This window comes from Tupaia chinensis, unplaced genomic scaffold (genome assembly GCF_000334495.1).
Source record: "Tupaia chinensis unplaced genomic scaffold, TupChi_1.0 Scaffold145396_1, whole genome shotgun sequence".
In the NCBI taxonomy this organism is placed as follows: domain Eukaryota; kingdom Metazoa; phylum Chordata; class Mammalia; order Scandentia; family Tupaiidae; genus Tupaia; species Tupaia belangeri.
Genome location: NW_006205257.1, coordinates 93,668 through 118,830, shown reverse-complemented (window position 1 = coordinate 118,830; position 25,163 = coordinate 93,668). Strand labels below are relative to the sequence as shown.

The window sequence follows — 25,163 nt, the reverse complement described above, 5'->3', positions numbered from 1 at the left end:
GGAATGGGTAGGTGACATCAACCTTCTGAGATAGACTAGCCCCAAATATTCAGAGACTACCTGAGAGAATATGATGTTAGGTCCCACAGTCATCATAAATAGGCCTTTAGAAAGATTTTTCGGGCAGCAGGAAAAGTTCAAGATATGCATTTATTAGACAGTTACCTTTTTTCTATTTTATTTTATTTTTTCTTATTTTCCTTACATTCAATAACTATATATATTTGCAACATTTAAAATGAATTTTCCCAGTATGAATACATCACATGTTAGTCCAGTCAAAGAAATTGCCATACACACTGTCGTCAACAGATAATTTTGCATTTTTTGGTCCACCGAATCATTTTCTAGTATCTCATCCTCCATTAATACTCTTACCCTGTTCTACTTTTTTTCATAGTACTTATCATCTTTTCACATTCTCTATACTTATCTATTTACTATGCTTACTGTTTATTGTTTCTTTCTTCCTAGAAGGATATAAGTTCCATGAAGACAGAGAGTGTTGTCAATTTTGTTCTTTGTTGTATGAGTAGCTTGAACAAAGCCTAGTGTGCAGTAGTTGCTCAACAAATATTTTATGAATGAATGGTATTTTATCTTCCCTCTTATTACCACCTCTATTATTTTAAAAAAAAGTGGGAATTAATGACTTGCCCTTTTATATTTTAAACAAATCAAAACAGTATATGATAAATAACCACAGATACTCTAATCCATCAGGTTTACTGATCATAATAGACACTTCCATTACATATTACATATCCCAAGTAACAATCTTCATACAAAGAATTACAAGCCTTGAAATTCATGTGTAATGATTATGTTATGGGCCAGCAGGTGGCATGGCGATTAAGGTGCTGGACTCCCACATGGCTGACCATGGTTCAAGTCCTGGAAATGGCTGCTTGAAAATCATGTGTGGTGCGTGTGTGTGTGTATGCCCAAAATCCCAAGAGGAGAATGGAAGAGAAGGGTTTGTGTTATGGCCATCCCTCCTGAGGGGTGGTTTCTTATTTTCCTTCTCACTGTCTCTCTCCTTCTGTCTCTCTTCAGTAAGCACATGTGCCCTACAGCAAAAACCTAAGGGAAAAAAAAACATTATCTTACATTTGTACTCTGAAACGAATAGTATGAAAAAAGAGAGGGCATATGTCTCTTACACTGGGATCCTAAGTCTTTGTTTTGAGTCTATCACAAAATACCCTATCTTCCCAGTCAGATTTAATTTTTTTTAGCTTGTTGTAGGGAGTGTGTGTTTGCCAAGGAGAGACAGAGACATCCCAGGATGGATGGCCATGTAGCAATCTCTTCTCCTCCATTGTCCTTTCGAGATTTTGGGCATGCACACATATGTGCCTGGCATGTTTTTCAAGACACTGGGTCCAGAACTCACACTGCGAAGTTGGGCATGTGGGATCCAGCTGCCTTAACCTCTGTGCCACCTGCTGGCCCCCATAACACTTTTCAAAAGAGGTTTTTGTCTTAGGGCATGTGTGTTCACCAGAGAGACAGAGAGGCAGAGACAGTGAGAGGGAAAGTGAGAAATCATCCCCTGGCGGGATGGCCATGCCACAGTCCCTTTTCCTTCATTCTCCTCCTGGGATCTTAGGCATGCACATACACATGCCCAGCATGATTTTCAAGCCACTGGGTCTGGGACTCAAACCACTATTGGCTATATGGGGGTCTAGCAATATAACTGCTATGCCATCTGCTGGCCCCCACAGCTACTTTAAGAAAAGATAACTATAGATTAATCTCCTGATGACAAGGAAGATACTTTACATGGTATCTGAGGTAGAACACACCTGATATGCCTGTTAAATAATATGGTCATGATCCATGCATAACAGGAGAGAAAAAAAAATACATATTTGTCACCACTGTGCTACAGAAGGAAATCAAATTCAGGGTACTTTTAGAAAGGTATTGTAGATCAACAGAGCAGGTAGATTGAAGAATCAATGTTCACCTTTCCTAAAGATCACTTGATTCTATCACTGGAAGAGCATCAGTGTTCTGATGAGAAAAAAAAACAAAAACCAAAAAACAAACAAAAATCCAAAACACACACACACACACACACACACAAACTAAAGGTTTTGAAGTCCTGGATAAACTATTCTTTAGGTCATTATCAAGGGCAATGAATCACAAAGTGGCACCTCAGGGACTATAAATGAGACCTATCAATGAGTGCAACTCATGGCCTTCTGAAACTGTCACCACCATAATGATGGGATGTGCTTTTAAATGTCTTTGGCAAAATAGGTCAGTGGAAAAAGATACTGGTCACACATAAGAGTCTTTGGACTACTAACATCATTATGGCTTTGCCTTTAGTAGTATATATATGTGTGTGTGTGTGTGTATATATATATCAAGATCTCCAGATTCTGCATTTATTTTACTATGGTAGTGTTTGGTTAAAAATACCACATTGCTATAAATAATATTTCTACTCCATAAATGCAACAAAGAGAGTGAACTCTTTAGCACCAAACTCATTTGATTAGCAGCAAATGTATCACATTGTGACCAAATGCAAAGAAGTAATGATTTTTAAAATCTCATTTAAAAAAACACCATAGCAACAATAATGGAAAGGAGTTAAATTATCAATAATGCCTCAAAGACAAATCAACAGTTTCACTATGTTTCCTTCTATGTTTTGTACATTAGACCATATGACTTTGACATAATTATAGTCATGTTATAGTTATATGTCATATCTCAGCCAAGGAGACTAAGAGTTTTTTTTTCGGGCGGGTGGATAAAGAAACATCAGTATTGTCTCACCTTCTGCAGAACTTTCCACACTTTTTGATAAAATCCAACTGGGACTCTATTCAGTGCTCCATCTAGTCTTCTTCGGCGTTGCCATTGACCTTGACGACTATCTTTAGATACTTGTTGACCATATACACTAGGAAAGGACCCACCACTTGGAGTCACAGAGGTTCCAGGTGACTTAGGAGAAGAGGAGAGGAAAGAATATAAATAAATAAGTTATTTCTGTTTTCATGGTGAAGTATTATGATACAATGAACAGTACACACTCTGAAGAATTATAAACCACATATTAAGTAAAACAGCCAAGATAAAGAGGTTACAGTGAAACTAGTAGGCTTATTTGTATTTATTAGTGCTATAAACTGATACAATTCTTTAAGAAAGTGATTGTTGATATATAAGAAGAGCATAAAAATATTAATGACATGGGACTTTCTTATTTGTCTCTTTACCTGGCTATCTCTGTTAAAAGTTTTAGCTGGCCTGTGGCTTAGTTTGTTGCTCTCATGTGCCATAACAGAGGTCTCAACAAAATTAAAAGAATCAAAATCATACAAAATATGATCTCTAGCTACAATGGAATTAAACTCGAAATCAGTAACAGAAGGAAATTTACAAATACGTGGAAACTAAACAACATACTCTTAAATTACCAATTAAGAAAAAAAAATCACAAAGAAAATTTTAAAAATACTCTGAGAAAAATAAAAATGAAAACACAACATACCAAAACTTATGGAATGTATGTAAAACAGTGCTTAGTTACAAATTTATGTTATAACTGCCTATATTTTAAAATAATAAAAATGTCACATCAATAACTGATCCCCCCACCTCAGACAATGAAAAGAGAAGAGCAAACTAAACTGAAAGCAAGTAGAAAGAAAGAAATATAGATTAGAGTGGGATAAAATGAAAGAAAATAGAAAAACAGTAAGAAAAAACATCAATGAAACCAAAATTTGTTCCTATGAAAATACCAACAAAATGGACAAGTCTTTAGCTGCATGGATCAAGAAAAAAGGAGACGGGAAAGAGAGGATTGAAACAAAGAAAATTATAAGGACAAATCACCAGCACCTATATGCTAACAAATTACATAACCTAGATGAAATGAACAAATTCTTAGAAAGACACAAACTACCCAAACTGACTCATAAAGCAACAGAAAATCTGAATAGACTGTAACAAATAAAGAGATGATGCCAGCAGGTGGCGTAGTGGTTGAGGCATTTGATTCCCACAGGGTCAACCACAGTTCAAGTCCCAGACCCAGGGGTTTGAAACTCTTGCCAGGTGTATATGTGTGCATGCCCAAAATACCAAGAGGAGAATGGAGGAGAAGGGACTGCTGCGTGGCCATCTCCCCAGGCAGTGGTTTCTCACTTTCTCTCTCTTTGTCTCTCTCTGTGTCCCTGGTGAGCTCGTGCACCCACGAAACAAAACAAAACAAAACAAAACAAAACAAAACAAAAAACCTCTCTAAAAAAGAGATAAAATTAGTAAGTACAAAACTTCTCACAAAGAAAGTCTAAGTATAGATGGCCTCACTGGTAAATTCTGAAAACATAAGAATTAACACTAGTTCACAAAATCTTTGATAAAAGAGGGAACACTTCCCAGCTCATTCTATGAAGTCAGTATTACCCTGATACCAAAACCAGACAAAGCCATTACAAGAAAACTATAGTTCAAGATCATTTATTAGTATAAATATAAAAAACCCTCAACAAAATACCAACAAACTGAATTAAATGATATATAAACATGATGATGTAGGATTTATTCTAGAAATTCAAGGTTGTTTTAACAAATGAACATCAATTAATAAAATATACTAATAAACTGTATCAACAGAATAAAGGATAAAACCACATCATCTTTGTTTTTTGTTTTTTTTTTTTTTTGGTTTTTTTTTGGAGAGGTTTTTGCTATAGGGCGCTTGCACTTGCCAGACAGACAGAGAGAGACAGAAAGCGAGAAATCACCCCCTAGGGGGGATGGCCACGCCACAATCCTTTCTCCTCTCGGGATCTTGGGCATGCACACACACGTGCCCGGCATGAGTTTTAAGCCACTGGGTCCGGGTCGCGAACTGTGGTCGACTACGTGGGAGTCCAGTGACATAGCCATTACGCTAACTGCTGGTCCCAAAACCACATCATCTTAATAGATGTTAAAAACAAACAAACAAACAAACAAAAAAAACAAAAACCAAAAAACAAAATTCAGCACACAGCACACCTTCATGATAAAAACACTAGGAACAACAAACTAGGAACGGAGGAGTACTTCCTGAATCTAACAAAAGGCTAGCACTTTTTTTTCCCTCCAAAAACACAGCTAGCATGAGTGATCAAAGACTAATGCTTTCTCCCCTAAGATCATAACAAAATGAAGACGTTCACTTTCATCACTTCTATTCAACTTTGCACTGAAGGTCCTAGACAGGGAAATTAAGGATGAAAAGAAACAAAAGGCATCCATATTAGAAAGGAAGAAGCATATTTGTTGATGACATAATCGTTGATATAAAACACTGTAAGGAATTCACTAAAAAACAACTATAATAGGGACCAGCAGGTGGCATGGTGGTTAAGGTGCTGAACTCCCACATAGCTGACCATGATTTGAGTCCAGTACCTGGAGACTTGAAAATCATGCCGTGTGTGTGTGTGTGTGTGTGTGTGTGTGTGTGCATGCGTGAGCGCGCATGCACCCTAATCTCAAGAGAATGGAGGAGAAGGATTGTGTCCATCCCCGCGGGGGTGTTCTCACTTTCCCTTTCTGCTGAGTACATGTGCAAAAACCTTAAAAAATGCTATAATAAATGAATTCAGTAAAGTTGCATGATATAAGATCAATAACACAAATCAACTATTTCACTTGAACAGATATTTTTCCAAAGAAGGTATACAAGTGACCAACAAGTATATGAAAAGATATTCAATATCACTAGTCACCATGGAAATAAATATCAAACCACAGTGGGATATTACCTCACTTCTGCTATGGCCATTATAAAAAGAGAAAGCGAGAGCGAGAGAGAGCTGGCTTCGTGGTTCAAGAGAAACCAGAACCCACATGGTGACCATGGTTTAAATCCTCAGCCTGCTCAACATGAAACATGCTAGGTGCGTGTGTGAGTGCCCAAGATCTGATGGGCAAGAGTTATAGAGGTAGATGGTGGTATGGCCAGGGTGCATAGAGGGTGCTCATCTCTGTCTTGCTCTCTTTCTCACAAATGCATTCACACATACTCTATCACAAGTAAAGGAAGAAAGAAAACAAACAAACAAAACTATGAAAGATAACATGGCCTGAAGCAGAGCAACATAGGAGGCCCAGGTTCAATTTCTGGACCAACCTAAACAAGGATGGCAGGCATGTGCCATCCTAACTAACTGTGAGGATGGGGCAGGAGGACTGTAGCATGACAAGACCCTGTCAAAAATACTCTTTCTCTCCCTCTCACACAAGAAAAGATGAAAAATAAACAAGAAGAGATAAGTGTTGGTGAGGATATCAAGAAACTGGAACCCTCATACACTATGAGTGGGAATGAAAAATGGTGCAGCCATTATGGAATAAACACTATGAAGGTTCTTCACAAAAATTAAAAGTAAAATAGAACTACCATATGATCTAGCCATCCCACTTTTGGGTATTTACCCAAAAGAATTGATATCAGGATCTCAGAGAGATATTTATACTTCCATGTTTTGATGCAGCATTATTTACAATAGCCAAGATATGAAAACAACTTAACTGTCTATCAGTAGTTGAATGGTTTTTAAAAAAGCACGTGGTATATACTTACAATGAAATATTATTCAACCTTAAAAAATAAGGACATTGGGCCAGTAGGTGGGCATGGAGGTTTTAGGTGTTGGATCTCACATGGCCAGCTTCATGGCTCGAGTCCCAGACTCTGCAGCCTGAGACCCAGACTGGGCATGCGTGTGCATGTGCATGCCCAAAATACCCAGAGGAGAGTGGAGATGAAGGGAGTGTGGCATGGCCATACCCCCTTGGTGGGCGACTTCTTGCTTTCTGTCTCTGTCTCTCTGGTGAGCAAGTGCACCCTATAGAAAAATATCTCCAAAAAGAAAGTAGACTGAAGTTGAGGGATTCATACTCTCAAAATTTGCTACAAAGCTACAATAATAAAAAACTATAAATATGCAGATCAATGAAATTAGAATTGAGAATTCAGAAATGACATTTTAGTCAATTAATTTTCAACAGGGGTGCCAAGAGAATTAAATGGGGAAAGTCTTTTCAACAAATGATGCTAGAGAAATTGGATATCTATATGCAAAAGATTGGACCCTCTACCTCACACCATATACAAATATTCAGTACAAATGGATCACTGTGCAGAAAATAGTTAACACAACAGGCCAGAACTTACTGTTCTTAGAATGATCTGCATACAAGGTTGACCCTTGGCTTTCACCTAGAAACTTGGATTTAGGGGAGGATTCTCACCATTTCCAGAACTGATAACAGTGGTTTAGTGTGCATAAAACATTTGTACAAACACTATGGTTTACGCTGCACACTTGTTTTCCTTTTAGGGGACTGAAGTTTTGGTACATGTCAGACAGAGGCCAGTTAAAAAATTTGACACAGGGATGTTTTTATAACCCATAAATGTTTTAAGGACCTCATGAAAAAACTCCCCCCCCAAAACAAAAAAGAACAATGATGACAAAAAAACTCTAGGTTCTGAGTCTGTAATGAGTTTCCCTGGCTGACAATCATTGCAGGGGGAATTAAGTGGCATACTGGCAGGATACTCTGGAATTTTGCACCCATATTCCCTGGATTTTACCCAATGCACTTTTCTCCTTTGCCTATTTTACTTTGTAGCATTTCATTGTAATAAATTATAGCTGTGCTTATGACAATATGCTGTTCTGAGAGTCCTCCTAATGAATCATCAATTCTGGGCATGGTCTTGGAAATTCCCCCAAACTAAGCATAGGCTTAAGTATACAAGCTAAAATTGTAAGAGGAACAAAACAGAAGAATACACTTTTCCAACCTTGGGTTAGACAAAGTCTTCTAAGCCTATGACATCAAAAACGGGAGTAACATTTGTAACGCTTGAGTAACACTTTGTCAAAATAAAAAAAAAACTTTTACTGTTCAAAGAATACCACTTAGGTGAAGGATTACTCACAAAATGGGAGAAAATATTTTCAAATCGTATATCTAATGAGGGACTTGTATCTAGATATATAAAGAATCATCATAACTCAACAATCAGAAGAAAAAAATGTTTAAAAATAAGCAAAGGCTCTGAACAGACAACCTTCAAAGAAGATAAACAAATGGCCAATAGGCACATGAAAAGATGCTCAATATCATGAACCACCAGGGAAATGCACATCAAAAACACAATGAAATACCACTTTGCACCTAATAGAATGGCTATAATAAAAAAGACACAAGAGGCTGAATGATGGCACAGCAGTAAAACACAATGCTCTGTGAGGCAGATCTGAATGAGAAGGCTCCATGTTCATGTTGAGAGATCTATCTAAATATGCAGAGCATATGTGAGCTCATGATCCAGATCTGGCTGGATTTCGGAGTGGATTGTAGCATCAAGACCCTGTTGGGGGTACTGTATCTCTTTCTCTGTCTGTCTCTTTGACTCATGGAATAAGTAATTTTTAAAAAACAATTAAAAGAATTGTTGAAGATGTGGAGATACTGGAACCCTCATATATTGCTGGTGAGAATATATAATGGGACACCCCCCTTAGAAAAGTTTGGCGGTTCCTCAGAATGCCAAACACAATGTATATGTATGTGTGGGGGTAGAAAACATATGTCCATACAAAAACTTGTATTTAGTGGCGTCAGCAGATGGCACAATGGTTATGTCGCTGGACTCCCACATAGTCAACCGTGGTTCAAGTCCTGGACTCGGTGGCTTAAAACCCATGCCAGGTGCGTGTATATGCATGTACCCAAAGTCCTGTGAGGAGAATGGAGGAGAAGGTATTGCATCATGGTAATCCTCCCTGTGGGGTGATTTCTCACTTTCTGTGTGTCTCTGTCTCTGTCTCTCTGGCAAGTGTCCTATAGCAAAAATCTTTCCAAAAAAATTATATTTAGTAAGTGATAAAACAGATTGAGAATTGTGATTATTCGATAGTTTAGATTAAGAAATACATATAAAATAGGGGACCAACAGATGGTGTAATGGTTACGTCACTGAACTCCCATATAGTTGCCTGTGGTTTGAGTCCCAGATCTGATGGCTTAAAACTCATGTTGGGTGCGTTTTCCAACTTAAAAACACATCAGTAGCACATAAAGAGCTTATTAAAACACAGATTACTGGGGCTCACCCCAATCTCTATGATTCAGTGATGGGGATCAAGAATTTGCATTTCAAATAGGTCCTCAAGAGATGCTGATGCTGTCTAGTACAGTGCCTGCTACACAGTAGGTTTGAGATAAATTATATTAGTTGAAAGAACAAATGAATGAACAGATATTTAACAAATACTTATAAAACTGAATTCTGTTTTCTGAAATGGAAAAGAGTATGAACTTGAACTCCCTTCCTTGCCTTATTGGGAAAGGAATGAAAAGACTTCACCCTCAGATATAAAGTTACTTTATACTTTATAGTTCTTTTTTTTTTTTTTTTGGAGAGATTTTTCACTGTAGGGCGCGTGCGCTCGCCAGACAGACAGAGAGAGACATAGAGACAGAAAGCGAGAAATCACCCCCCAGGGGGGATGGTCACGCCGCAATCCCTTCTCCTCCATTCTCCTCTTGGGATCTTGGGCACGCACGCACACGCGCCCGGCGTGAGTTTTAAGCCACCGGGTCCGGGACACGAACCGCGGTCGACTACGTGGGAGTCCAGCGACATAGCCATTACGCTAACTGCTGGTTCCCTATACTTTATAGTTCTTGATCAATCTTTTCTTTTTAGTTAACTGGTATATATCATAATTTATGTAACAGCATGTTCAAAGCACTTGCAGGAGTTACCAGAAAAGACGTTGACATCAAATCTATACACAGGGCATGACCACCATTGAACTATGAAAAAAAAAAAAAAAACTTAGAAGATAAAATTTTAAAAGGAATGAGGAAAAGCATTACTTGTGTTTTAAAAAGTTATCAGTAGAGTGCAGACTATTGAACTCGAACCATGTTATCATTAAGAAGCTGGTGAAATAGCCTATTTCTAGAAATCATAGTAAATGGTAAAATAAATAAAACTACTTTAAAAATTTTTTTTTCCCCCACATAGTTATCAAAGAGGGCAAATTCAGCTTCACGCATTGGCTCATTCTCCTCCTAAATGGTTTCTGACTCCTTTTTAAGAAAACAAACAAGGGACCAGTAGGTGGCATGGTGGACTCTACCATGGAAGGTCATGATTCAAGTCCTGGATCCGATGGCTTGAAAATCATGGCACACGTGTGTGCACGCCCAAAATACCAGGAGAATAGAGGAGGAGGGATTGCTATATGGCCATCCCCTCTGGGGGAGCAATTTCTCACTTTTCCTCTCATTGTCTCTCTCTCTCTGGCTCTTTGGCAAGCACATGCACACTATGGCAAAAACCTTTAAAGAAAAAGAAAAAGAAAGGAAAGCAAAACAAACAAACAAACAAACAAAAAAACAAAAAAAAACAACCCCAAAACCAAAAAACAAAAACCCTCCATTTCACCTCTCCTCTTCTGGATGTACTTTAATATTGTAAGCTGTTATAATTCTATTTTGAAACCAGGAGTAGTAGTTTTAGGCTTTTCATAGAAAGTGCTTCTAGGATAGACCAAATGAATACCTTCTCAACTTGGAAGTCTTGAAATTATATGATTTTCTAGAACTCTAAAAGCAGCTATGAAAGTTTTTGTTAACTATTTCTTTGTATAATGTTTATCTATTTTCACCTGCAGGGAAAAGTAACAGGCTACAATATGGTGTTCAGTGACTTCCCCCAACTCTCAGACTGATTTAGATGTTTCTTCTCTGTGCGTCAACAGTACTTTTTGTATGTCTGTATCATGGCAATGACAAAAATCTAGTTTTAGAACAATACCTGAAAATAAAAACTAAGGCCCTCGACTAATCCTAAAAGTAAGAAATCTATGTCTAATTTTATTTAGAAAATTAATTCCCTAATTATATGTTAGTCCTAACAGGAGGAGCTCAGGGTTTCAATGTCTTGCAATATATTAGATGCAAATTACTTCCCCCTAAAATTAGCAAAGCATTTTGGTTCAGAAAAAGAAAAGCTATCAACAAAATGTTTGTTGTAAAGAAAATTCAAACAAGCTATTCCATGGCTTGTTACATTATTTTTAAAAGAGCAATGAGTTCATGCATGTTATGCAGAACTAAAAGGCAAGTTAAACTATGTTAAAGGACCTCTAGTTGTTTCACCTGACTCTCAGTTGCAATGGAAAGCCTATGAAATTCCACCTGAAAAATAAATGGCTCAAATTTAACCCAGGCTACAAAACAAGAAAAAAGAAAAAGAAAAAGAAAGGAAAGCAAAAAAAGGAAAGCAAACAAACAAACAAACAAAAAACCCCAAAAAACAAAAAACAAAAACAGATTCCAAAAGTCTGATTCCAAAATAATGTTCTTAAATATGGCAATATCTCAGTAACCTCCTACTCTGTATCTTACCTGCTTTATTTCACTTTTTAATTGCATGATCCCAGCTCGTTCCGTTTTTGTTGCTCCAACAGCACCAAGTTCATGTATAGAAATAGCAGGACTGACATTTGTATCAGTGGGACGAACTACATCATGAAGGATAAAGAAAAAGAGAGCGATTATCAGGTTCAATTTTTTTCCTCTCCACCATGTTAAAATGACTTAGATGTATATTATTCTCTTATTTTTAATTTAATTCTACAAATCAACTATAGCCTTACTATTTAAAGTGTGAGCCATGGACTAGCATCAACATTACCTAGGAGCTTGTTAGCAGAATCTTTGGTCCCACCTTAGACCTACTGAAATCAGAATCTTCATTTCAGCAAAATTCTGAATTTTAGGAGTACTACTTTCTAATTTTCTTTTAACATTCTAAGATCTAGCTAGCATCTACCCACCTGACCTTTCATCCTAAGCCCAAAAGTTGAGCACGATAGATAATCTTTTTTCATTTGCTCCACTACGTGAAGTATATAATACTAATACTGCTGAAACCACAAGTGCAGGTGGGAGACTAGTTTGAGATGGAATCCTAGGTGTAGCTGAATTTAAAGCTGAAAGGATACATTAGATGTACTGCAGTAACAACATACATACACACAATATTCCAAGTGCTACTGAATTATTGCCAATTAGAGTTCAAGAAAGTTTCAGATGATATGGGTTGTCAAGTTGTCCTAGAGACTGGGGATAATATAAGTGGATGGTTAAAACAATGAAAAACATGATAGTAATCAATCCATTTAGTTGATGTATCATTTAAGGAAAAAAAGAGATGCATAGTGGTTTCCAAATGTGGTTTTGGAAAAAAGCTTTGATTTTTACTGTTTTTTTTTTTTTTTATATTGGAGTTCTATCTATTTGGGAAGAGGTTCCTCTAATGAAATAAAATCATTTCCAAACCAAGAAAACACTGAAACGAAACACTCTGAAATGGAAATACAGTTATTCAATCTTACCACTTCGTTCCACTCCAAACTCCTTGCCACTGAGAATGTGATGCAAGAGATTCTTCATGGCTGAAGGACTAAGATTCATCAGGCCATCCGTGGCTTCCTCAGCTAGTCAGCAAAAACATTAGGACAAAAGGACTTTTAATTCAATTGCTATATCCTCCCTATCTTTTCTCTTTTTTCTTTCTTGTTAAGAATTTCTGCATCACTTGATTAGAATAGAATTACAAAATAAATTCCTACATAATATTGCTCAGATATTGATATTGCAATAGATTTTTTTTTAGTTATGTTATAGAGTATGTGCCCTCTCTGGAGAGAAAGATTGAGATTGAGATTGAGATCGAGAGATCCTCTATTCTCTCCTAGGGATTTTGGGCACATATGCACATGGACCTGGCATAATTTTTAAGCTGACAGGTCAGGACTCGAACCGTACAGTCAGCCATGTGGGGTCTAGCCATCTTAACCTACATGCCACCCATGAGGTCCCCCATACTGAAATAGATTATTAATGATTTAAGTACTGGCTAACCAGTTTGTAGATCAGCCAAGTCATTGATATCTTCTGCACTCCTTTTCCACACCATAAGTGTACTAGGTAGAATCTTTATTTGAAGGTGGGAAGAATGAAAGTAGAACAAGGGAATTGAAAGCCGTTCAGGGAAAGGTGATGAATATATGTATTTAGATGGGCTGAAGTAATTAAAACTCCTCAAGGGTCTGGCAGATGGTGTGGTGGTTAAGGGCACTGGACTCCCACATGGCCGAATAAAGATTGAGTCCCAGACCTGGTGGATTGCTTTGTTATTTTTTCTCTCTGTCCCTTTCTGGTCATATTTAAGTAAATAAATAAACACTTCTTAGAAAAACTTCTCAATCTGGAAATGTGGAGACTTAGAAGAAAATAGATAAAAATCCACAAAATTATAAAGACGGATGGAAGGATAACTTGAACTTGTTCACCAACATCAGACACATAGTACGAGTTTATTACATGTAGGTCATCATTTCAAGCAATGTTACTACAAATAGGTATGACATGGTACCTGCCCTTGAGAGGTTGACTACTTGTTTGGGACAGATAGAACACGTAAACAAGATAAACAACAAGAAATCATGACATATGCTATGTTCTAAATGAGAGATACAGGCAATAAGTGCTTTGGAAATCAGAGAAGACAGCATTCTCCAAGAATGAGGACTGATAAAATTAGTGGGAAGTACTGCTGATATAGTACATAGAGGCTAGACTGCTAAGGTCTTGAATATCAGACCCAGGTATCTTAAATTTATCCTATAAAGAATAAGGAGTCATTTTTTTTTTCTCCAAGAGGTTTTTGCCTTAGGATACATGTGCTCACCAGAGAGACAGAGACAGTGAGAGGGAAAGTGAGAAATCACCCCCCAGGGGGTAAGGCCATGCTGCAATCCCATCTCCATTCTCCTCCCAGGCTCTTGCACATGCACGCACACGTGCCTGGCATTATTTTCAAGCCACTGGGTCTGGGACTTGAACCACGGTTGGCCATGTGGGAGTCCAGCAACATAACCATTACACCATCTGCTGGTCCCATTGCAGTCATGGTTTTGATTAATCCGCAGGAAGAAAAGAATAAGCAATTAAGGAAAAGTGAAGAATGTTTGGGGTGTTATCCCTCACTGATGATCATTACTGAACAATCACCTCGCTCATAAAACATAGGTAGAAAGAAACAAATAATTTCTGATTGTTTTCTATCAAATACAGCAATCCAGTATATTCAAAAACCTTTTTATACTGTCAAAATAAATAAATTAGCTCATGTGTTTGACTTCAACCAATAAATTTGGCTACTTGTTAACAACTCAGTTAAAAGCCTTTTGGGGAAATTTAACTGAAACAATGGCTAAAAATGAGTTTTACAGCTGTGATTTATTTTTATGTGCCATTTCTATTTCTATTATTTTGCTATTCTTGTTGAACTCAAATACCAATGCAAATAAGAGTCCTATCATAGAGGTTCCTTTATCCCTTGAACTTTCTACAATTTTCCTCTACAGTTTCTGTTTTTGTTTTTGTTTTTTGTTTTTTCTTTTTTTAGAGGTTTTTGCTATAGGGCACATGCGCTTGCCAGAAAGACAGAGACAGAAAGCGAGAAATCACCCCCCAGGGGGGATGGCCACACCACAATCCCTTCTCCATTATGCCAACTGCTGGTTCCTCTCTACAGTTTCTACAGACTCCAACTGTTCTTCTAAATAAAACTGATCTTGTTATATATATAATACCAATAGTTAACTTCAAAGAGAGTCTTGCCAGATAATTTTAATAAAATTATTTTCTTCCCTTTATTTGATCATGGTCTGGGCCAGATGGAATATGGATGCTATGATTCACTGATTTAGTCACTCAACTTTGGTGCCAGGAAACTCCATGACCTGAATCAGAACCTAACCTGGCTGTCACAGTCAGATTCTCTCCAGAGCACTCTAGAAATTAGCAGGAATATTCACTTTACAAGCTAAGTGACATATGTGATTGAATGGATAAAAGAAACTGAAATTAAAAAAAAAGAAATGAGCAGGAATAAAGTTAGCTAAGAACAGTTAGTTAAGAAGCATTTGGATTGCAGAACTTCCAAGAGGCATTTTTTTTTTGAGAGGTTTTTGCTATAGGGCACATGCACTCGCTAGACAGACAGAGACATAGAGACAGAAAGCGAGAAATCACCCCCCAGGGGGGATGGTCACGCCACAATCCCTTCTCCTCCATTCTCCTCTCGGGATCTTGGGCACGCACGCACACACGCCCGGCGTGAGTTTTAAGCCACCAGGTCCAGGACGCGAACCACGGTCGACTACGTGGGAGTCCAGCGACATAGCCATTATGCTAACTGCTGGTTCCCCCAAGAGGCATTTTGAAGTTGTAGAACTAACAGGCAAATGTGCTGTATCAGTCCTCTGACTTGTATAAATAGTGACTAAGCTATATGTAGCCTCTGAGTTGCAGATAGCTTTTTTTCTTTCCTGATTCCAAACTTCACAGACCTACATTAAAAGTAAATTCCACCTAAAATTGCTACTAAATTGCGTACCTGAACATCGAAGGGAGTGGGCCAGTTCTGTTGCCATAACTTGTATGATCAGACCAATTCGAAGTCGAAACATTTCAGCAAAGAGGCTGGGCTGAGTTCTCATATACATGGCTAGATATACCATTATTTCCTGTGCACAGAATGGATATAGACAAAAATTATGGCCTAGGTCTCACAATGCTGATTTTGTTGTTTTTGGAAATTTCCAGATCAATTGAAAACAAACTTCGGAATATCAATCACTGCATTAGGCTTTATAATTCTGCCCACCTGGGTAAGGATTGAAATGCTCATGTCCCCTTCACTGGCTTCATCAATCAGCTGGGTGAGCATCTCATAGGGCAGAGGTCTGAGGAAGAAAGAAGACAATGAAGAAAAGACAAAAGTTTGCCACCACTTAAACTTAAGTATAAAAAATATAGAAGTTCCTCTCAAGTCCAAGTCACTGCCTCAACATATTATCACTGGTAACATTCTGGTACTTTTCACCTTCAAAGCACATTCATTACATCCCCCAAACCACTTTGGCCTATATCAACTCAGGAGAGCTCCTTCCTCTTGAAACATGGACTGTCCTCCTCCTTCAAAATTGTATTGAATTCTCACTTCATGATGTCCTCCCAGGCTACTCTTTCATAGTCCTTAGCATTATATAGGTAACTATTATGGCTACAAAGTAATAAACTAATTTTAAGCTGTGCCTTTCGGAAGTCATGTTATTACTTTACAAAAACATCTTTTTTTATTTTGAATTTATTTATTTTATATTCATTCACTGAACATCATCACAGCATACAAAATGTGATTTCCCATCCAGAATACACTGTATAGTGGCTTAATCATACATGCTATTGGCGACAATTAATTTTCTTTTTTTTTTTAACTATATCTATATATCTATATCTATATCCTGCTATTTCTCACCCTCTGCCATTTCCTACCATCCTCCCACACTGTCTCTGGTATCTGCAGTTGCTTTCCATTCCTTTCTCCCAATTCCCCGCATTTTATTGATTCACAAAATATCTTAATCTAACTACTTTCAATAGCAAGTTCAGCTGATACATACATATCTGTGAACACATGTCTGACTTTAGGCATGAAACTCTGAGTAGAATAAATATACTATAAAGTAGCACCTAGCTGAAGCTATATAGCCTACTGTGGTCATTAAATAGATATTTTTATTTTATTTTTAAATTTCAAGAAAAGCAGTTTTAGCTTTAATACATCAAAAAAAAAATTCAGAGAACTTTGCTTAAGACTTAAAGCCAGGAAACAGGTTAGAATTCTGTTTAAATAGTAGGTACATGAACCTATATCGACAGCTCAAGAAAAGACAAAAATCCTTAAATGTGGAAAACAAAGCACAGAAGTAAACGCTTTAGTTTTAGTCCTAAGTTTCAGCAATGTTTTAGTCAAAAGTCATAAGTTTCTATTTCACCAGTTCAGTCTCATATACTTCTGTCGTGGTCTGATCTTCCAGATTAAATTTGGGATATAATAATCAACTCCTGGCTTGTCCCTATGATTAAGTTGACCATTTTCTTAGTTGTTTTTGAACTCTTATTTCTGTATGTCTGTGTTTAATTTTCCTGGTATGGCACTCCCTTTAGAACTTCTTGGAGATCTGGTCTGGTGTTGGTAAATTCTTCCAGATTTTGTTTATCTGAGAATGTTGGGTTTTTTAATTTTTTAATTTTTTTTTTTTCCCATATGAAGGGTAATCTTGCCAGGTACAGAATTCTTGGTTGAAATTGTTTTTCCCTTAACACTTTGAATATAGTTTCCCATTCTTTCCTCACTCACATTGTTTCTGGTGAGAGGTCAGCTGTTAGCCTGATGGGCTAGTCTTTGGAGGTAACTTGATGTTTCTCTCTTGCCAATCTTAGTATCTTATCTTTGTCTGTGGTTTTGGTCAATCTGGCTATGCTGTGTCTTGGAGGGGTGGGGGGGTATTTTCTGTCTTCATGGTGGATTTTTCTAGGCCAGTGATTTTTTGTCTTCTACATCTGAGATTTGATCTTCTGTATGATCTAGTCTGCTCTTAATACTTTCAAGGGAGGTTTTGATTTCCTGTGTTATAGCCTTCATCTCTAACAGTTCCTTTTGATTCCTTTTTTTTATGGCATGTATTTCCTCTTTCAGATTGTGCAAGAGCTTCCTCACCTCCTGGAATTCATCAGCTCTTTTCTCCTGCATCATCTGGAGTTCATTGTCTCTTTTCTCTTGCATCTCTGTTGGCTTTGTCATTGCAACTATTCTAAATTCTTTATCAGATATTTCCATGAGTTCCATTGTACTGTCTGTTGATGAAGAGGAGTTATTTTTTTCCCTTGGAGGAGAGGTATTTTCTTGGTTTCTCATATTTCTTGTGCCTCTGAGGTGATTTCTGGTTATCCCCTTTACTCCTTCTTGAGCAACATGGAGTTTCATCAGCCCTGTGCTCCAGCCAGACACTTTCTTCCACCTCCTCTTTTCGGAGTATGGCTGATTTTTTGATACTAATTCCAATTGCCCTTTTTTTTTTTTTTTTCAGAGTGTTTTCTTTTTTTTCTATAGGGTGCATGCACGCACCAGAAAGACAGAGAGAGACAGAAGGTGAGAAATCACCCTCTGGGGGAAGATGGCCATGCCACAACCCCTTCCCCTCCATTCTCTTCTCAGGATCTTGGGCGCACACACATATGTGACTGACGTAAGTTTAAGCCACTGGGCCTGGGACTCAAACCACGGTCAACTACACGGGAGTCCAGTGACATAGCCCTTACGCCAACTGTTGGTCCGTGTTTTGTTTTGTTTCTTGAATGCAAGGTTTGGAAAAGCTATTAAGTAAAAGAAATTTGAGTACTGTTCTTTGTGAGTTTTCTTTTTAACTTACTTGTGCCCTATCAGTATCGATATTTTCCTGCTGTCTCTGATAAAAGTGCTCACATGTAGGATGTGGTCATCGAAACCAGATTAGGTAAAGAGAATTGTGGCAAGTGCTCATGGCTCCTCATGGCTCCTTAAAGGCTCAGAGAGGTTGACCAAACAACAAAAAAAACATACTCAAGGGTCCAGCAGGTAGCCTGATGGTTAAGGTTATGGATTTTCAAATGCCTGACTATAGTTTGAGTCCTGGACCTGGCAGCTTGAAAATCATGCCAGGTGCATGTGCTCAGAATACCAAAAGGAGAATGGAGGAGAAGAGACTGTGATGTGGCCACCCCACCCTGCTCCACCCTGGGAAGTAATTTCTTACTTTCCTTCTCTCTGTCTCAGGAAGAGACAGGAAGGCTAGCACCTGAACCCTATGGCAAAACCTTAAGCAAACAAACGAACAAACAAAATACTATACTCACGCAGAGATGGTCTTTTCTCGAGGTTCTGGAGGGAGTCCCACTGTCAAATGTTTCTGGTGGGAGAGAAGGTCTGTGCAGGCCTAGAAGAGACAGCATAGCATCATCCATTCTATTGGTTCACTGGAAAAGTCATGACACATTTTTGCATAAAAATATAGAAAAATATGTCATAATTTTTCTGATGACCCAATATAACACCTTAGACTTCTATGAACTTTTCTCTCGTGTCTAGAAATGTTTTGGACCAGCAGATGGTGTAACAGTTACGTCGTTGGACTTCTAGCAACGTAGTCAACTAGTCCGAGTCCTCGATCTGGTGGCTTAAAACTGACACTGGGTGCATGTGCGTGCCTGCTGAAAATCCCGAGAGGAGAATGGAGAAGGGATTGCAGCATAGCCATCCCTTCAGTGGGGTGGGGCAGTGATTTCTTGCTTTATGTCTCGCTGTCTCTCTGGCAAGTGCATGTGCCCTATAGCAAACATTTTCTCTCTCTCTCAAAAAAAAGAAACCTTTACTCCCCCTTAACTTAATAACATATCAAACTCTCTTCCTCAGGAAAAACCATGAAGATCAGGAAAGAGGGATTTCTGGGAAGGGATAATGAAGTCTTTATCTTCTAGGAGGTAGGAACTTTCAGCCTCATGCAAATTCATTCTTAAGACATGGAATTCTTATAGGTTATGATACCTATACTAGTCTATAATTCTTATGTTTCAGTAATGTCCTTGTCATCCACAAATAAAAAGCTAACTGAATGTCAGGAACTTTATGTGCAAATGATTACAGCCTGTGGTTGTCTCAAAAACTAATTATGGAAACTAATTTTTTAAAAATCATCCCGATTTAGGTTTGGTATAAATTCAAGAAGAATTTTAGTACCTCATCGAGTGCTTCCACCTTCTTCCTTAAGATCCCAGAGATGTACCGGATTAGGCCCCAGTGACGAATTTCTCCCACTTTTCCGTATAGTTCAGTAAGAAGCTCTCTGACTGTAGCAGTCCCTTCATCATACAATCCAGTGTCCCAGTCAGGTCCTCTAGAATTTGAAAAACAGGACAACATTAATTGTAAGTAAAGCCTCAGCAACAATTTTTTTTTTAATTTCAATAATGGATTGATACCTGTTTTTGATAGATCTCTTTCACTAGGAAACTGATAATTATTTATTAAGAATCCTTGTAAAACTATGATTAACACTCAACCCAAAAAGCCAAATACCTAGAAAGAAGAAGTCTCACTTTCAACTATGCTTTGATAAAATGCATTCTTTTACCCTTTTCACAGACTTCAACATAGCTGAAACTAAAGACAAAAATTTAACTTAACTGATAAAGTTTAGAAAGTATGCTATAGTTCAGGAATTAATGAATAAATAAGAAGGATGTGTGTTTAGTTTTAAAGGACACATGCATTTTTTTGTAAAAATTACTGTAACACAAGTCAACTATGAAATGCCATGAACTATAATACCATAAACTATATATAAAATTCTATAAAATTGGCAATTTAATATATGATAAAGACATTTATTAAATGATATGAAGACAATCAAATAGCCATCTGGGGGAAAAAATTGAGCCCATGCCTCACACTGTATACATCATAATCCTAAATGTATCAAAGATCTAAATGTAAAAGTATTAGAAAAAATATGAAAGATTATAACTTTGGAGGCAAGAGAACATTTTAACTATAAAACATACATCAAGTGCCATAAAATAAAAGGTTTATACTTTTGTGTACATACAACAACAAAAAATTTTCATTGCTAACACCACTGTAAGTAAAGTCATAGGAAAAATTACAACCTAGGAAAAAATATTTAGGCTAATTTCCCTTATATATAAATAAACAATTCCAACAAGTAGATAAGAAATAAACAATCTGAGAAAATAAATACTGATGGCTTTTAAAAATAAGAAAAGGTACTTAACCTCACTAATAATAAAAAATAAAAATTAATTTAAATCAAGATAATTTATCATTTTAGAATAAGCTTTTTATTTTAAATAATTTTTATTTACAGAAAAGTTATAAAGATAAAGTGGATATTTCTTGTATACACCTCTCCCAATTTCCACTGTTGTTAACATCTTACATCATTAAGGTACTGTTTGTCAAAACTGAAAACTGACATTGGTATTAACTACATTCTAGACTCTTACATGGATTTCATCAGTTTTTCCACTTATGCCATCTTTCTATTTCAGGAGCTGAATAACATTTTAAAAATATCTTGTTGTCAAAAATCACACAGGAACATAAATACTCAATATGTTGGTGGTGGAAGTGACAACTGGGACAATCTCTCTGGGGAGGCTATTTGTAAACACATACTAATAATTAAAAAAATGAAAAGTTTGGCAGTTTTTAAAATGGTTAAACATAAAATTTACTGTAGGACTCAGCATTTCTACTCCTAATTGTATATTTGAGAGAAATGAAAACGTATGTTCAAAATAACTTGTACATGAATGTTTATAACAACATTATTTATAATAGCCCCAAATTAGAAATAACTCAAATGCCCATCAAATGCATGGATAAATAAAATGTGGTATAGCCACACAGACAATAATATTTGGCAATAAAATACTGGGAACCGGCAGGTGGTGTGGTGGTTGAGGTGCTGAACTCCCACATGGCTGACCATGGTTTAGGTCCCGGATCTGGCGCCTTGCTTTCTCTACTTTTCCTTTCTCTCTGTCTGTCTCTCTCTGGTCAAAATGGAAGAATAATGATAATGAATAAAAATTTAAAAAAAAGAAAATACTGATATTTGCTACATCATGGATGAGTCTTGAAAATATTATGCTAAATGAGGGATCGGCAGTTAGCATAATGGCTATGTCACTGGACTCCCATGTATTCGACTGCAGTTCGAGTCTTGGACCCAGTGGTTTAAACTCACTCCAGGCGTGTGTGCATGCATGCCCAAGATCCCGAAAGGAGAATGGAGGAGGGATTGTGGTGTGGCCATCCTCCTGGGGGGGGGTGATTTCTCACTTTCTGTCTCTCTGTCTCTCTCTGTCTTTCTGGCGAGCGCACACACCCTATAGCAAAAACCTCTCCAAAAAAAAAAAATGCTAAATGAAAAAACTTGTTACGAAGGAACACATATTGTATGACTCCATTTATATAAAATGTCTGAAATAGGCAAATTTGTAAAAGCAAAGGTGGATTAGTGGTTGCTTAGGGCTAGGGGAATGGAGAGGTTGAGGGTTGATGGATAAAGGGAGTGGGGTTTCATTTGGGGGAAGTGAAAATCTTCTAAAATAGAGAGTGATGAAGGATGCACAACACTGTGAATATACTAAAAGCCATTGAAATGTACAACTTAAAAGTATATTCTTTGATCTATCAGTTTCATTTCTGGTTTTTCTATAAGATAAATTCCTTTCACACGTGTGAAATGAGGTTATTTGCTATAGCATTGTTTTAGATAGTGAATTACTAGGAAATAGGAGACTAGATAAAAAATTGTGGTATATCAAAATTATGAAATGCTACACAGCTATTAAGAACATATATAGTAGATCTAGTTTGTGGCAGACTGTATTTTCAAAAATGACTACAATAATTTTCCATTCAATATGCTCTTCTTACAATGTGATTTTCACATTCCTTCCATCAAGATGTGGAGTCTGAGGCTAGCTGGTGGTGCAGTGGTAATGCAATGCTGTTATTCTGGACCCAGATGGGACGATCCCAGGGTTTGTGGTCTGAGGCCTAGCAAGCACAGACATGCCTGTGATCCAGGCTGGCTGGGGATGGAGTGGGTCATGGCATGAAGACCCTATTGGAGGTCTCCCTCTCACTCTCTCTGAAGAAATAAAATAATAAACTTAAAAAAAAGAGGAGTCCGCATCCCTCTTATTGAACCCAGACATATTGTGACTAAGGTAAAAATGATGCTATATGATTCATGAGGCTAGGTCATGAAAAGTAATACAGCTTCCAACGAGCTTTTTCTTGGAATACATTCTCTTAAAACCTAGTCATCATGCTGTGAGGAAGTAGAAGGACACATGGGGAGGTCACTTGTAGGTATTCTAGCTAAAGCTAATGAGATTGTAGCCAGCGGTCAGTATCAACCCCAGATGACAAAGTGAGCAAGACTTATGATGGCTCCAGGCCCAGACGGTCTGACCAAAACTGACTGTGAGACCCTGGGCAAAAATTATCTCACTTGGGACCTGCAGGTGGCATGGTAGTTAAGGTGCTAGACTCCCACATGGTCAATTTTGTTTTGAGTCCTGGACTTGTTGGCTTGAAAATCATGGCAGGCACGTGTGCTTGTGTGTCCAGATACCAGGAGGAAAATGGAGAAGGGACTGCGTCATGGCCATTCCCACTGGGGAGAGTGGGTATTTTTCACTTTATCTCTCACTGTCTGTCCCTGGCAAGTAAGCACATGTACCCTATCGCAAAAAACTTAAAAAAATGGTCTATCTTAGCCCATGTAAGCCTCAGAACTGTGAAAGATAAAATTTAAAACTTTTTGCTACTTAAGCCAGTGAGCTTTGGATGATCCGTTATGAAGCAATAAATAACTGGAATATATATGTAGTGATCTTGTTTTCTAAGATAAGGTATGTATATATGTATGTATTTTATTTTTGCCATAAGATGTGTGTACTTGCCAGAGAGAGAGAGAGATGGAAAGTGAGATGTTACCCCCAGGGGGTTGACCATGACACAATCCCTTCTCTTCCAGGGATTCTGAGCATGCATGCAGAAGCACCCGGTGTATTTTTCAAGCCGCCAGGTCCAGGACTTGATCTGCAGAGTTGGTCATGGGGAATCCAGCACCTTAAACAGCATGCCACCTACTGACCCTTACAGTGATCTTTAATGTATACAATTTTAGTGAAGAAAGGCAAGGTATAGAACAGTGTATAAAGTACACAGATATGGCTGTATTTATCTACATATGTACACAATGTCCTTGGGAGGACACAAACACACACACACATACACACAGAACACTGATTGCACATAAGGAGGAGAACTGAGTATCTGGGAACAGAAGTGGGAGAAAGAACTTTTTATACTTTCGCACATATTTTATACTTTAAAAACTTTGAACCATGAGCATGTATTATCAACTCAACATATTACATTTAGAAATATGAAATAGAAGTGCTATAGAAAGAGTCATCAATAGATGTAAAAAAACTGAGTAAAAGTGTGAAGAATAACAGGATATTTATACAGTCTCAAAATGTATCTCTACAACATAAGTTTTTTTTTATTACATATTACACATATGTAAGCATATACAGAGGGTGCATATGCTCACAAGAGAGAGATAAAGAGAGGGAGAGAGAGGGAGAAATCATCTCCTAACAGGGTGTGGTCATGCTGCAGTTCCTTCTTTTCTATTTCTCTATCCTCTCAGGTTTTGGGACACATGTGCACATGTGCCTGGTGCTGAGACATGCACAAGCTACTGGGACTGGAATTCAAACCAGAGATCAGTCATATGAGATCCAGCTTCCTTAACACTAGGCTATCCCTTAACATTACGCTATGGGGCCAGCCCTCCACAAGATACTATTTAATTATGAAAAGTAGCATAAAAACTTGGGACCAGCAGATGGTATAGTGATTATGTAGCTAGACTTCCACATGACCAACCATGGTTCGAGTCCTGGACCCAGAGACTTGAAATTCATGCCAGGCATGTGTGTGTGTGTGTGCGCCTAGGATCCCCAGAGGAGACTGGAGGAGAACGGATTGTGGCATGGCCATCACCTCGGGGTGGTGGTGGTGTTGATTTCTTGCTTTCTCTCTCTCTGGCGAGTGCACATGCCCTATAGCAAAAATCTCTCTGAAAAAGAAAAACAAAACTTTACAGTGGATTGGCTGGCCCTATAGTGCAGTGGTTTAAGTGCTGTACATCAGGAGCCAGATCCCACATGGACAATTGCAGTTTGAATCCTAGTGGCTTAAAAACTATTTTGGGTATGGGTGTATGCAAGCCCTAAATTCTGACAGGATGGAGAAATGGAAAAGGGACTACAGCATGACTATGCCCCATTGTAGAGTGCTTTCTTCCTCTCTCTCTCTCACTTGCTCTATCTTTCCCTCCCTCTGTCTCTGGTGAGTGCATGTGTCATCTGGCAATTAAAAATAATAATGATAATAATAAAAACTTTACGCAGAAGAACATGGACCTTAACCAAGTGATCAAGCTAAGTAACTGAAGTTAAAACTACCCGCAATGAGACCAATCAATACTATGTGCCTCCTGACACAAAGAACCTGGCATCACTGTAGT

At 37.8% G+C, this 25,163-nt stretch overlaps 1 protein-coding gene across 1 annotated transcript in view; it reads right to left on the bottom strand.

Annotated features, from left to right (window-relative positions):
* PHKA1 (phosphorylase kinase regulatory subunit alpha 1) overlaps window positions 1-25,163 on the bottom strand; it is a gene marked incomplete at its 5' end in the record, with an annotated part of 125,096 nt that overhangs the window by 9,762 nt on the left and 90,171 nt on the right. Inside the window, 8 exon segments of the mRNA XM_006168010.2 lie at window positions 2,803-2,973; window positions 11,224-11,262; window positions 11,473-11,588; window positions 12,465-12,566; window positions 15,536-15,665; window positions 15,806-15,884; window positions 18,880-18,959; window positions 19,760-19,916. Coding sequence (XP_006168072.2) covers window positions 2,803-2,973; window positions 11,224-11,262; window positions 11,473-11,588; window positions 12,465-12,566; window positions 15,536-15,665; window positions 15,806-15,884; window positions 18,880-18,959; window positions 19,760-19,916 — 874 coding nt within the window.